Here is a 13947-nt window from a genome sequence, read left to right as displayed (position 1 = left end):
ATGTTTGTGTTAAAGCTCCTTCAAAATAAAGGTAGATGTTTGTGTTAAAGCTCCTTCAAAATAAAGGTAGATGTTTGTGTTAAAGCTCCATACAGTATAAAGGTAGATGTTTGTGTTAAAGCTCCTTCAAAATAAAGGTAGATGTTTGTATTAAAGCTCCTTCAAAATAAAGGTAGACGTTTGTGTTAAAGCTCCTTCAAAATAAAGGTAGGCGTTTGTGTAAAAGCTCCTTCAAAATAAAGGTAGATGTTTGTGTTAAAGCTCCTTCAAAATAAAGGTAGATGTTTGTGTTAAAGCTCCTTCAAAATAAAGGTAGATGTTTGTGTTAAAGCTCCATACAATATAAAGGTAGATGTTTGTGTTAAAGCTCCTTCAAAATAAAGGTAGATGTTTGTGTTAAAGCTCCTTCAAAATAAAGGTAGATGTTTGTGTTAAAGCTCCATACAGTATAAAGGTAGATGTTTGTGTTAAAGCTCCTTCAAAATAAAGGTAGATGTTTGTATTAAAGCTCCTTCAAAATAAAGGTAGACGTTTGTGTTAAAGCTCCTTCAAAATAAAGGTAGGCGTTTGTGTAAAAGCTCCTTCAAAATAAAGGTAGATGTTTGTGTTAAAGCTCCTTCAAAATAAAGGTAGATGTTTGTGTTAAAGCTCCTTCAGAATAAAGGTAGATGTTTGTGCTAAAGCTCCTTCAAAATAAAGGTAGATGTTTGTGTTAAAGCTCCATACAGTATAAAGGTAGATGTTTGTGTTAAAGCTCCTTCAAAATAAAGGTAGATGTCTGTGTTAAAGCTCCTTCAAAATAAAAGTAGATGTTTGTGTTAAAGCTCCTTCAAAATAAAGGTAGATGTTTATGTTAAAGCTCCTTCAAAATAAAGGTAGATGTTTGTGCTAAAGCTCCTTCAAAATAAAGGTAGATGTTTGTGTTAAAGCTCCTTCAGAATAAAGGTAGATGTTTGTGTTAAAGCTCCTTCAAAATAAAGGTAGATGTTTGTGCTAAAGCTCCTTCAAAATAAAGGTAGATGTTTGTGTTAAAGCTCCATACAGTATAAAGGTAGATGTTTGTGTTAAAGCTCCTTCAAAATAAAGGTAGATGTCTGTGTTAAAGCTCCTTCAAAATAAAGGTAGATGTTTGTGTTAAAGCTCCTTCAGAATAAAGGTAGATGTTTGTGTTAAAGCTCCTTCAAAATAAAGGTAGATGTTTGTATTAAAGCTCCTTCAAAATAAAGGTAGGCGTTTGTGTAAAAGCTCCTTCAAAATAAAGGTAGATGTTTGTGTTAAAGCTCCATACAATATAAAGGTAGATGTTTGTGTTAAAGCTCCTTCAAAATAAAGGTAGATGTTTGTGTTAAAGCTCCTTCAAAATAAAGGTAGATGTTTGTGTTAAAGCTCCATACAGTATAAAGGTAGATGTTTGTGTTAAAGCTCCTTCAAAATAAAGGTAGATGTTTGTATTAAAGCTCCTTCAAAATAAAGGTAGACGTTTGTGTTAAAGCTCCTTCAAAATAAAGGTAGGCGTTTGTGTAAAAGCTCCTTCAAAATAAAGGTAGATGTTTGTGTTAAAGCTCCTTCAAAATAAAGGTAGATGTTTGTGTTAAAGCTCCTTCAAAATAAAGGTAGATGTTTGTGTTAAAGCTCCATACAATATAAAGGTAGATGTTTGTGTTAAAGCTCCTTCAAAATAAAGGTAGATGTTTGTGTTAAAGCTCCTTCAAAATAAAGGTAGATGTTTGTGTTAAAGCTCCATACAGTATAAAGGTAGATGTTTGTGTTAAAGCTCCTTCAAAATAAAGGTAGATGTTTGTATTAAAGCTCCTTCAAAATAAAGGTAGACGTTTGTGTTAAAGCTCCTTCAAAATAAAGGTAGGCGTTTGTGTAAAAGCTCCTTCAAAATAAAGGTAGATGTTTGTGTTAAAGCTCCTTCAAAATAAAGGTAGATGTTTGTGTTAAAGCTCCTTCAGAATAAAGGTAGATGTTTGTGTTAAAGCTCCTTCAAAATAAAGGTAGATGTTTGTGTTAAAGCTGAGATGGTTTTTAGATCTTCTCATGGATCAGTCCTTCAAAATAAAACCCATGAGAGTAAGAAAGAAAACACAGAGCTTTATAAAAGATGCTCAACAGACAGATTAGACCGGTTGGAACGAAACTTGAGCTTTGTCAAATTCACTTTGAAGTTAATTTGTGACCCAAAACTCTCTGATGTAAACTGACTCAACATTGTCTTTATGCATTAGCTTCGCCTGTTTGTGCAGTTGTCAGCTTTTCCTACTTCCCAGCGTCTGGATCTCTTACTGTAATACAGAGGTAGAAGTAAGTTTTTTATTTTATTATTTTTTTTAACGTTTTTTCTCAGGGCTGCAGGGCATCATGCTCGGAGGATGTGGTGGTATCGACTTGAAGCGAAGCGAGTTATGTTTTATTAAAAGGTTGTTACACACCAGAGTTTAAACCGGTGAAATGCTGCATCCGTATCACTTCCTCCACTCGTTTCAGTGAAATCCAAGCGACCGTGGAGGAATTTCACCGTGACGGCCGCGCTGTGTTGCTCAGGTGTGGTCAGAACCTGTGATCACACCTGCTGCTGTGACCTGTCACCAGCACTTGGCAGGCGAAGCAGGATTATAGGACTTTTACTTTGATAAGCTGTGGAAGCTGTTTGCATCAGTGCAGACGGACACGGATCTCTAAGAGAAAATCAAACCGTTTCAAGTTTTGGCTAAATAACAGCTGAATTTTTTGATCTTGACCTGTTGGACGTCTTTGTTTTGTTTTTTTCCCCCACTACATTGATCATCTTTTTTTTTTGTTAAACTACAAACCAGACTGCAGGCGAAACACAAAGACTGGGCTTTGGTTTAAGGCAAGGCATCTGTATTTTTATAGCGCATTTCATACCAAGGCAACTCAATGTGCTTTACATAAAGACAAAACATTTCAAAAAGAAGCATAAAACAGAGAAAAAGCATAAAACAGAATAAAAACAAACACTAAAACAGAGTTAAAAGCAAGAGCAAATAAAAGTAAAATAAAAGTGTTTCTCTGAGACAGAATATCTTTGTTTTTTATAGTTATTTTTGATGTTTTTTGTCTTTATCACAGTCGTAGTAGCAGCAAAAAAAAAACACAGATCAGACTGAAACCTGTGAAAACTGATGACAATTTAGACGTCACCACCAAAAAAAAGAAAAGAATTTACAGACTTTTATTATGTTGAGCTCCATCTGTCTGTTTGACATGTAGAGTTGGTCACAGGCCTGAAGTACGAAGCCTCCTCTTCCTCTCCCTGTTAATAACGTTAATTTGCTGTAATGGAGGAAAGGAAAGGCTCAGTGTATCGGAAGTGCTCCTCCTTTTCCTGTTGTCTCTGCTCAGTCTAAACGTGGTATAAAAGTTTTCCTAATTTCTTCCTTAATAATGATACATGGAGTTTAAGTGTATTTACTGTAACGGAGTTGAGGCGCAGTGTGTTGGAAGTGCTCCTCCTCTTCCCTGCAGTTCCTGAGCAGCAGATAAACCAGAGCAGCTCGTCTTAGACCGGTTAACCTCAGACAGACTCGGTTCAGAGCGTTGGTGCTTTCTGGTGAACCATCCTGAGTTCACTCCAGTTTAAGTGGAACCAAAGTGGGAGGACGTGACTGTGCATTACTCAGCAGGAAGTAAAACACAACAAGCAGCAAAAAGTCTTTGTTGTTGTCTTGGTAAACTTCTTGAACACAGCCTCGACCATTTCATTTCATTTCATTTCGATTTATTCCATTGATGGTTTACATACTTCACACGGTTGCACATATATTTACATGATGTAGCTACACACAGTCACCATAAATGAAAAGGAGCAGGATGAAGAAAAACTTATATTACCTACCCCTTTCTATAGTTATAATTACATTGGCTTAATAGCAACCCCAATATTATACACTATTTCAAAAAATTAGATCTCTTCCACAGTTTGGCTACAACTTGCGCTTTCTTATTCTGCTTTCTAGCTTTTCTTGAAATTCTGTATTTCCCCAAATCTGCACCAAACTCTTTCTTCTTTCTTTTCCATCTTGTCAGTCGCTGCCTCCTTCCTCCTTCCTGCTCATCTTCACAGCCTATGTCATGGTTTGGAAAAGGAAAAACCAGCTGTTTTTTGGTTCCGTTAAAAAGCAGCTTTTCAGGTTCAAAAACAAAAATCTCTTTTTGTGTTTGGGAACGGGAACCAGCATGGAGCCGGTGCTGGTGTGAAAGCCCAAACTGAACTCCACTGACCTGAGCTGGAAACATCATCACTCAGTCAGTCAGTCAGCGACATCCAAGATCACCGGGTCGACCCTGCTGTTTTTCTCCAGCCAAAACAATAACATAATAATAATAATGCACAAGTTGCATACACACATACAAAGCAGAATGAACATTTAATGTGATTAATGAGAGCAGGAGCGGAGCAGTGGAGCCTGTTATTCCTGCAGCTGAAACCAGAACCTGAAAACCTGACTTGTCTTTTCCAGTGCAGCCAAAAAACTGTCTCTGATTGCCTGTGCACTATTCAGACAGCTGAGTCGTGCTGTGTGTGTGTGTCTCTGTGTGTGTGTGTGTGTGTCTGTGTGTGTGTGTGTGATTATCACAGAGAGTCTCCATGGAGAACGGACATGGCAGACAGGGAATGCATCCCAGATACAGTTGCTGCCAGTCTCGGGGTCTGATAAAGGCCTTTAAACAGCCACCAGCTCCTAGAATACAAATTAAACGCCGTAACAAAGAAAACAAAAAGATGAGCTCTCTTTCTCTCTCTCTCTCTGTCTCTCTGTATTTTCGGTGCCGCGGCTCAGACTCACAAATATACACAGACAAAAACCACAAAGGAGCAGATTTTCTTTGTCGTCGTTCTCCCGGTTGAAACCTTTTTTGTGACATTGCTTTACACCCTCAGACTTGATTGTGTTGGAGTGGCAATGAAAGTCTGCTGCCACTGAGGACCATTTAATTCTTTTCACAACACTCATTCTGCTGTGAGCTCAACCGCTCCTCACTCAAATAAACACACACAGTTGCACTTGTTTTTCTAATGCATTAACACACACACACACACACACACACACAGCAGACGTTAACCGTTGCTAATAGGTGGTTTTATCGTGCAGTCTCTCTTCATGTGTGTGTGTGTGAGGACGGAGACGCGCTGCAGACGTAATGAACGGTTTTAATGAAATTCCTTCTCGTCTAATATTCACGGCTTCAATCATCCGTCTGATAACAAACCTCCATCAGCGCTGATGAAACGGAGCAGCGCGTCTCCCATCCACTTCCCTGCCACAGTTCATTTCCTGCAAAGCCAGGGAATTCAAACCGGCAACATAATGGACCCCAAACTCCCAGACCGACACTTCACACACACACACACACACACACACACACACACACACACACACACACACACACACACACACACACACACACAAACACACACACACACACACCAAGTGAACAGTTCTGTTTGTGGGATAAATGAAAGAGGCCTTATTATGATTGTGATCAGGGACACTTAAATCCACATAAAGACGAACACTTATGTGAGTTAAGCCCAGTTTTTTCATAACCTCAAGTGGCTGTAGAGTTTCTGCAAGCTCGGCTTCTGTTGTTGTGTTTATCATCAATTAATAATAATTAACGAGTCTGACTGATGGACGGCTGAGTTGTGATTTCTTCTTTCTTGCACGGCAGGAGTTTGGGCTGATTGTGTTGACGTTGAGATGTTTTAAAACAAGCTTGTATCTGCATCATTGTTGTTAAATGTTGTAGTGATTTCTTTCAGAATTTATTTGATTGATAATTCAATAGATTTTTCGATCGAACGTCCAGAAAACTAAAACCTCTTTAGTGCTAAAAGCTGCAGTTCCTCTCCTGACCACTAGAGTGAGTCTCCATAGACTCAATGTTTAGAGCAGCAGTACAGAAACAGCTTTGGTCTCTACCAAAGACCGTTTAGAAGCCAAGACGCTCCACTACAAGTCAGTTTCCTTTATCTGGGTTTCTCCATGACTCCGCCCCCTTTAGGAGCCCATCAGCCCATGACTCCGCCCCCTTTAGGAGACCAGCAGCCCGTGACTCCGCCCCCTTTAGGAGACAAGCAACCCATGACTCCGCCCCCTTTAGGAGACAGGCATACCATGACTCCGCCCCCTTTAGGAGACCAGTAGACCGTGACTCCGCCCCCTTTAGGAGACCAGCAGACCGTGACTCCGCCCCCTTTAGGAGAGCAGCAGGCCGTGACTCCGCCCCCTTTAGGAGACCGGCATACCATGACTCCGCCCCCTTTAGGAGGCCAGCAGACCGTGACTCCGCCCCCTTTAGGGGGCCATGACTCCGCCCCCTTTAGGAGACCAGCAGACCATGAATCCGCCCCCTTTAGGAGACCAGTAGACCGTGACTCCGCCCCCTTTAGGAGACAAACAGACCATGACTTCGCCCCCTTTAGGAGACCAGCAGACCATGACTCCGCCCCCTTTAGGAGACAAGCAGACCATGACTTCGCCCCCTTTAGGAGAGCAGCAGACCGTGACTCCGCCCCCTTTAGGAGACCAGCAGACTGTGACTCCGCCCCCTTTTGGAGACCAGCAGACAATGACTCCGCCCCCTTTAGGAGACCAGCAGACAATGACTCCGCCCCCTTTAGGAGACCAGCAGACAATGACCCCGCTCCCTTTAGGACACCAGCAGACCGTGACTCCGCCCCCTTTAGGAGACAAGCAGACCATGACTTCGCCCCCTTTAGGAGAGCAGCAGACCGTGACTCCGCCCCCTTTAGGAAACCAGCAGACCGTGACCCCGCCTCCTTTAGGAGACCAACAGACCGTGACTCCGCCCCCTTTAGGAGACAAGCAGACCATGACTCCGCCCCCTTTAGGAGACTGGCAGACTATGACTCCGCCCCCTTTAGGAGACCAGCAGACCGTGACTCCGCCCCCTTTAGGAGACCAGCATACCGTGACTACGCCCCCCTTTAGGAGACCAGCAGACACAATACACATCTCTTCTGAACATTTCGACACAAAAAGATTCAGCAGGTCAGCAGGCGATCATCTCACCTGTTTACTCTTTAATAACCAATAAACTTAAGTGTCAGCTCCACTCAGGCTCCTCCTCTGCGACCATATTTGGGAGTATTTGAGGCGTTGGGGGGGCGGAGTCAGACAGAGCTTCACTCTGAACTTCAATCATCTTTTTAAAGCGTCTGTGTCTGACAGGAGGAAATCAACAGCTGGAAGCAAATACATAATTAATCATCAGAGGAGAAGCAGCGTTGCCTGATTGAAGCTGTTTCTGTTTCCCTCGCACGTCTCCCTGATGATAAAAGGTGATTAGTTGATATAACATAACATTAATAAAGTTGTACAGAGTCTCCTGATATAAAAGGCAGCATAAGACTGAAGGATGCGTAGGAGTGTGTGTATAATATCCATTACTCCAGCAGAAGGTCCACAGGCTCCTCTCACTGCTCCACCGAGTGCTGCAGATATGTATTTTTTTTCCTGTCCATCAGTTTCTTGCCGATAAAAATCAGCTATGAATAGAAAAAAAGAAAAAAAAAAAAACATCCCAAAATCCAATTGCAGCCGGCCTCACAGGATGAATCTGAGTCAGACTGAAACCTGATGCCAGACGCTCTGACTGTCTATCGCTCTGCAGAAAAATTTTACATGCAGTTATAGATTATTATTTGGGGGGAAACTTGGGGCAATTTAACAAAATGCAGTAGATAATATTACAAACCACAATAGTCAGTAGATCTATTGTTAATATAGAAATATTGGTTGTTATTCTCCTGGTTAAATGAAAGGATTGCATTAGAGTAGGGATGTACTTGTATTATTCTATTGATCGTGGTATAAAATGCTGCAATTAATTCATCAAACAGATTCCTAAATACTCACTTTCCAAAAAAGATTACATTGGAACCATATCGGCAAAGTAAATGTAAATGCATAGATACTGGTCCATTTACCTAAAGTCACACTGAATTGGTAGGAATTAAAATGTTAGCGTGTCATTTGCAATGAAAAAAAACATTAAAATACACTTAAACATTAGGTAAAGATGACAATTAATGACTTTAATATTTCAAACATTAATCATTGGTCATATATTAATAGATACTTCAAATATTTTGTGTATATTTCGGCTATATTTGGTTTTACACATTCATAGTGTTGTGAGATTAATTGATGCATAATAATCGGGATAATCGTAACCGTGATTATTTTCTCTGTACCAATAAAATCTATAATTGTGACGTCACTACATGAGAGTTTTGTGTCGTGTGTCCAGAGTTTGTTCCGTCGCAGGAACACGACACTTGAATCTGAGCTGAGCACCTGTACCTACAGCTGCTGGGAGGTTTCAGCTCAGTCTGGACAGGAAAGCAGTAAATCTTGTTGTTGTCGTCGGCGGCAACAGATTGGACCCTCAGAATCAATAAAGTCGTCTTTACCCACAGTTACACTGAGCTGTACAGTAGAAGGTCCTGTTTTCTTACAGAGAAGGAAGAAAATAAAAAAAGCCCTTGTCAAGGAGCAGCAAGTGGTGACTTTCATCCTCTGTGTGATGGAGAGGTCATCCAGGTAGCCCCCCCCCCCCCAACCCTCCCCTCCCTCACCACGAGCCTTTGAAACCAATCCCATCAAACCAGCAGCCGTCAGTCTTCAGAGCGGTGACGATGCTGTGACCTTTCAGACAAACAGACACATCGACTCCTGGTTTATAAAGAACAAACAGCTGCTGCAGCTCTGACGCTCACTGTCTCACTGCAACACGGCTATTATAGCTCACTCAAACTAAAACTAAGACTAGCAGTGGATAAATAATTCAGTTAACTGAAATGAAAATAAAAATGACAATTTAGCCAAAACCAAGAACTAAATAAAAACTACAACTTAACTGAATTGCAGATAATATTAGATTAATTGTAGTGCTTAAAGCTGCAGGAAGAAAACGCCACAGCTCAATATGGGACGACTTGGAGTACGACCCACAGGTAGATAAGAGTGAATGGAACCTAATGAGAACTGATGGGAACATTATGGGATGGATGCAACTAAAAGGGAACAAGTTCATCTTCAGAGGTCTGACAGAGGCATTCTGCTAAAACCTGGAAAGCTACAACTAAGACTAAATAAAAACTACAACTAAGACTAAGACTAAATAAAAACTAAAGTAAGACTAAGACTAAATAAAAACTACAACTAAGACTAAGACTAAATAAAAACAAAACAACTAAGTCTAATGCCCAGTTACAATTCTATTTTTCATCCCTACCCCTAGCCCTTAACCCTTGAAACGGAGGTTGAAAGTCAACCCCTACGAATTGGGACACCACTTCAACAGTCACATACGTCATCAGTCGTCTCTGCTGGATTTCACATAAGCAGACGTGACGAGCTTTTGCCACAAATCCTGTATTCAAAACCATGTTAACTTAATAAAATAAAATAAAATAAAATGTAATGAAGACTGATCGGTTCATTGTAAAACATTTATTTATTGATGTAAATGTGGTGATTTCTGTACGTAGGCTCCAGAGCCCCGAGGCAGCGCTGCTCTTCTGTCCAATACACACAGGAAGCTTCACTTTTAATTCAAACAAACGAATGCTACCGCCACAATTGTTACATTTCATCAATGAGACCAGCATTTATCTCTTATAAAGAATCTAACCAGCCGGCGGTAAACCTCTAAAAACCTGCGGGGAAGTTCATTAGCGATCGTCTTTTCTCCCGGGATGACGACGGAGGTTGGTCGGCTGACAAGGGCTAGGGCTAAGGGGGGAATTGGAATTCATCCTAAAACTAAACTACAACTAAGACTGAATAAAAACTACAACTAAGATTAAGACTAAATAAAAACTAGTCAATGACAGTCAAACTTCATCCTCTAACTCCAACAACCAGAACCGACAGCGTGTTCTTCTATCTCTTCTCTGCAGGATCTTGTTGTTTTTGGAAATGCTTTTTCTAGTTTACATTTTAGCACAAAACTGATTATTGTGACTGTTTATTATAACATCTATGACTGGTTTTAAAATAATATTTCAGTCCTGATACATATCAACCAGTCAGAGCTCGAACTCATTCTTATAGACACGGTAAATACATATTCATCATCGTCATCACGCCAGACAAAGTCATAATAACAAACGTAATGTGAAATGACTCTACACAACTAAATGATCTGGAGAAGAACTTAAAATAAAAAATGATCAAAGTTCAACTAATCAAATGTTGATTGAAAGTAATTTATTATTTTTTGGTCATCACTCCACACAAAGACATAATAACAAACGTAATGTGAAATGACTCATAAAAATAAAAAAGAGTGAAAATATTTTACAAATGAAAAGTCGTAAAAAAAGAAGGAAAAGTGTAATAATGAGACAACAGGAGGACGGGTTTAACAGCTTAAATTTAGGGCTGCAACTAACGATTATTTTTATTATTGATTAATCTGAACGATTAATCGATTAGTTGTTTGGTCAATAAAATGTTAAGAAAATGTAAAAAAAAAAAAAAAAAAAAAAAAAACGTCATTCAGTGATGACAATAGAGACTCAGTTTATTGACATAAAGAAAGCAGAAATATTAACATTTAAGAAGCTGGAATCAGAGAATTTTGACTTAAAAAAAAAAAGTTATCCGAATTTTAAAAAAATCTAAATAATTGATAATTTATTGTTCGATTAATTGTTGCAGCTCTAGTTAGATTAACTGACTTTTCCCTTTAAACATTAAACAACATGATAAATATGATTGTCCTCTTTATCTCTAACTGCTCTGCTCCACTGTCACTGACACCTTCACTGGTAACAGCTTCAGTGGGAGGTTGTTACCAGTGTGAATGAGTGGAAACATCTTCTCAGTGAAAGTGTGTGTGAAGGTGTGTATGTGTGTGTTAGTATCAGGATCAGAGAACGACAGTTTTCCTCTGTTCAAGTCCAGATTCACTCTGATCCTCTGGAGCTTCTCCTGCTCTGGGAGAACAGTCCATCGTGGAGTTGATGGTGACCTTACTTGGTATTTACCTCCATAGAACCCTAACATCCATAATCCAGACCACATGTTGCCTCCCTTCCTCTGCACAGACTCTGTTAACACACCCAGTCCCCACGCTGTATTGTCTCCAACCTGGACATCCCAGCTGTGAGTCCCTGAGTTAAAACCCTCAGAGCCCAGGACAGAGTAGATATAATCAATCCTCTCTGGATTGTCAGGAAGCTGCTGTTTTTCTCCTTCTCGTCTCCCGCTGGTCAGATCTTCAGACAGGATGAGTCCTGGATGAGCAGTGTTTGGGTCCAGAACCACAGGACTGTAGGAGACCATGTCCTTCATCTTGTTCCAGATGTTGAAGGTCAGGTTGCCCAGGTGTTTGGCCTGGTCTATCAGAGCTCCTGAGTCCAGCTGTGGATCCTCCAGCAGGGGGCGCTGCTGGACTCTTTCCACTGCAGCCTTGTAGTTGAGCAGGAATGAGACGTCTTCAGCTCTCAGCTCGTCCTCTGTGGCTCTGACTGTGTGTGAAAGAGCTGCTATCTCTCTGCTCAGAGCCTCCATCTTCTCCTTCATCCTCTGACTCTTCTGCTCCTCTTCCTCCCTCAGTGCAGCCATCCTGGCCTCCTCTTCCTCTTCTAGAAACTGGTGAAGCTTCTTAAACTGCTCCTTAATCTGCCTCTCTGTGTGTCGGGCCTGGACCTTAATGTGTTCTGCTGTTTGACCAAACTTCACTTGAACTTCTTCAAAACCCTTTAACTTCTTCTTTAAGGGCTCCAGAGTTTCCTCAAGTTCCTTCTTGAGTTTCGAAGCAGCTTCATTGATGGGTCTGATTTTATGGTTGGTGTGTGTTTCTGAATCTCTGCAGATGAGACACACTGGCTGCTGATGGTCCAGACAGAAGAGTTTGAGTTTCTCAGAGTGCAGACTGCAGAGAGCCTCTGAAGATCTCTGCTCTCTCTGCTGTAAGAAGCTCTCACACAGGTTCTTCAACACCAGGTTATTAGGTGGATTTACCATTGAAGATCTTGTCTTACAAACTGGACATAGTTTATCTTGTTTCTCTCTCCACCATCTCTTCAGACAGTCTTTACAGAAGCTGTGGCTGCAGGACAGAACAACAGGATCTCTGAAGACCTCCGTACAGACCGGACAGCAGAAATCCTCCTCTAATCTGGAAGCCATTTAGTCTGTGAGTGAAGCTGAAAACACAGCAGACAGGAAGTAGAGTCAGTCATGGCTCCCCTCCCTCCTCTACTGACTTGACTGAAGTTTACTGTGACTCTGAGTCCAGGTTTTAGTCAAACTCACCTTCAGTGTGTGGAGTGTCAGCAGGTTGAAGCAGCAGTGTTGTAGCTGGACTCACTCACAGGAAGTTGTTGGTTTGGTCTGAAGCTGAATCCGATCGTCTCTTCTTCAGTCTGCCGCTCTGGGACGGATAAATACCAATAAAGTTGTTCCTGGGACTTTGTCCTCTGTGTTAATAACTAACCTGGTTTATCTCAGGTGAAGCCAGGTGAGGGGGCGGAGCTTTGTCACACTGGAAGTTCTACAGGATGATGCAACAGCTGTGTTTAGTTTTTTCACACTGAAAGTTAAGTAAAGTGTCTTAATTCATTAGTGGAGAACTTCAAACACAGGCCTGCAGTGAAGAAATTAGTCCAAGACACCATGACGACAGAAATGCAGCTTTTATCAAACTTTTGCAGGATGTGCTTCAGTTACAACTTAAAGGAACTAAATTTATACTAAATACAAACTTTCATTCCAGCTCAGTTTGGAGGAACTTGTACTGAAACTACTCCACAACATTTATTGTTGTGTAGATGCAGGAGACGAAGCTGAATATGAATCCAAGTCAAGACAACATTTTATTATGTTGATGAAAAACAGGAACAAGTGAACATTCAGCTGTTGTGATGAACTGACACATTGATACATTTAGATTATTATCTCTCTGAGTCCAGATTTTAGTCAAACTCACCTTCAGTGTGTGGAGTGTCAGCAGGTTGAAGCAGCAGTTTTGTAGCTGGACTCACTCACAGGAAGTTGTTGGTTTGGTCTGAAGCTGAATCTGATCGTCTCTTCTTCAGTCTGCCGCTCTGGGACTGACAAAGTCCAATAAAGTTGTTCATGGGACTTTGTCCTCACTGTTAATAACTAACTTGGTTTATCTCAGGTGAAGCCAGGTGAGGGGGCGGAGCTTTGAAAAATGACTCAATGTTGAACAACTCTGTCCAGGTGAATTGTAGAAAAAATTTCAGGAAAAAAGTGGTTAAATTTCTCCAAAAATGTTTACACATTTCTAATTCTAGAAAAAAGTGGTAAAATTTCAACAACAAAAAAAAAGTTTTAAAAAAATTCCAGAGAAAATATCTGAAAAAAAAAAGATTTAAAAAGATAGATTTGATATAATAATAATAATAATAATAATAATAATAATAATAATAATAATAATAATAATAATAATAATAATAATAATAATAATAATAATAAAATATAGGTAAAAACTTTCTAAAAACAAGTGGTAAAATTTCTCAAATTTCTTTTTAAAATTCTAAAAGAAACTGGTCAAATTTCCAAAAAGAAAGAAAAAGTTACTAAATTACAAAAAAAGCAAAAAAGTTCTTAAAAACTTCTAGAGAAAAGATGTAAGATTTCTAAAAAAAATAATAATAATAATAATGAAAATTAAGGTAACATTTTCTAAAAACAAGTGGTAAAATTTCTCAAATTTATTCTTAAAAGTGTAGGAAATGACAAAATGACAAACAGTGAAGTGGTTTAGGTTTAATCCTGACAGTCACACACTTCATCCTCTAACTCCAACAACCAGAAACGACAGCGTGTTTTTCCATCTCTTCTCTGCAGGATCTTGTTGTTCTTGGAAATGCTTTTTCTAGTTTACATTTTAGCACAAAACAGATTATTGCAA

The 13947-nt window shown here is 40.0% G+C and overlaps 1 protein-coding gene across 1 annotated transcript; it reads right to left on the bottom strand.

The window, feature by feature from the left end:
- Window positions 1-10793: 10793 nt before the first annotated feature.
- On the bottom strand, window positions 10794-12197 carry LOC146976811 (E3 ubiquitin-protein ligase TRIM39-like). The gene has a single exon (XM_085792365.1). It carries the CDS (start codon window positions 12195-12197, stop codon window positions 10794-10796), a length of 1404 nt encoding a protein of 467 aa, XP_085648491.1.
- Between the last annotated feature and the right edge of the window lie 1750 nt (window positions 12198-13947).

Source organism: Trachurus japonicus, chromosome 12 (genome assembly GCF_045865225.1).
Source record: "Trachurus japonicus isolate A0001 chromosome 12, Traja_1.0".
Classification (NCBI taxonomy): domain Eukaryota; kingdom Metazoa; phylum Chordata; class Actinopteri; order Carangiformes; family Carangidae; genus Trachurus; species Trachurus japonicus.
Note: the sequence above shows the minus strand (reverse complement) of the source record. Positions and strands in the feature narration are given on the sequence as shown.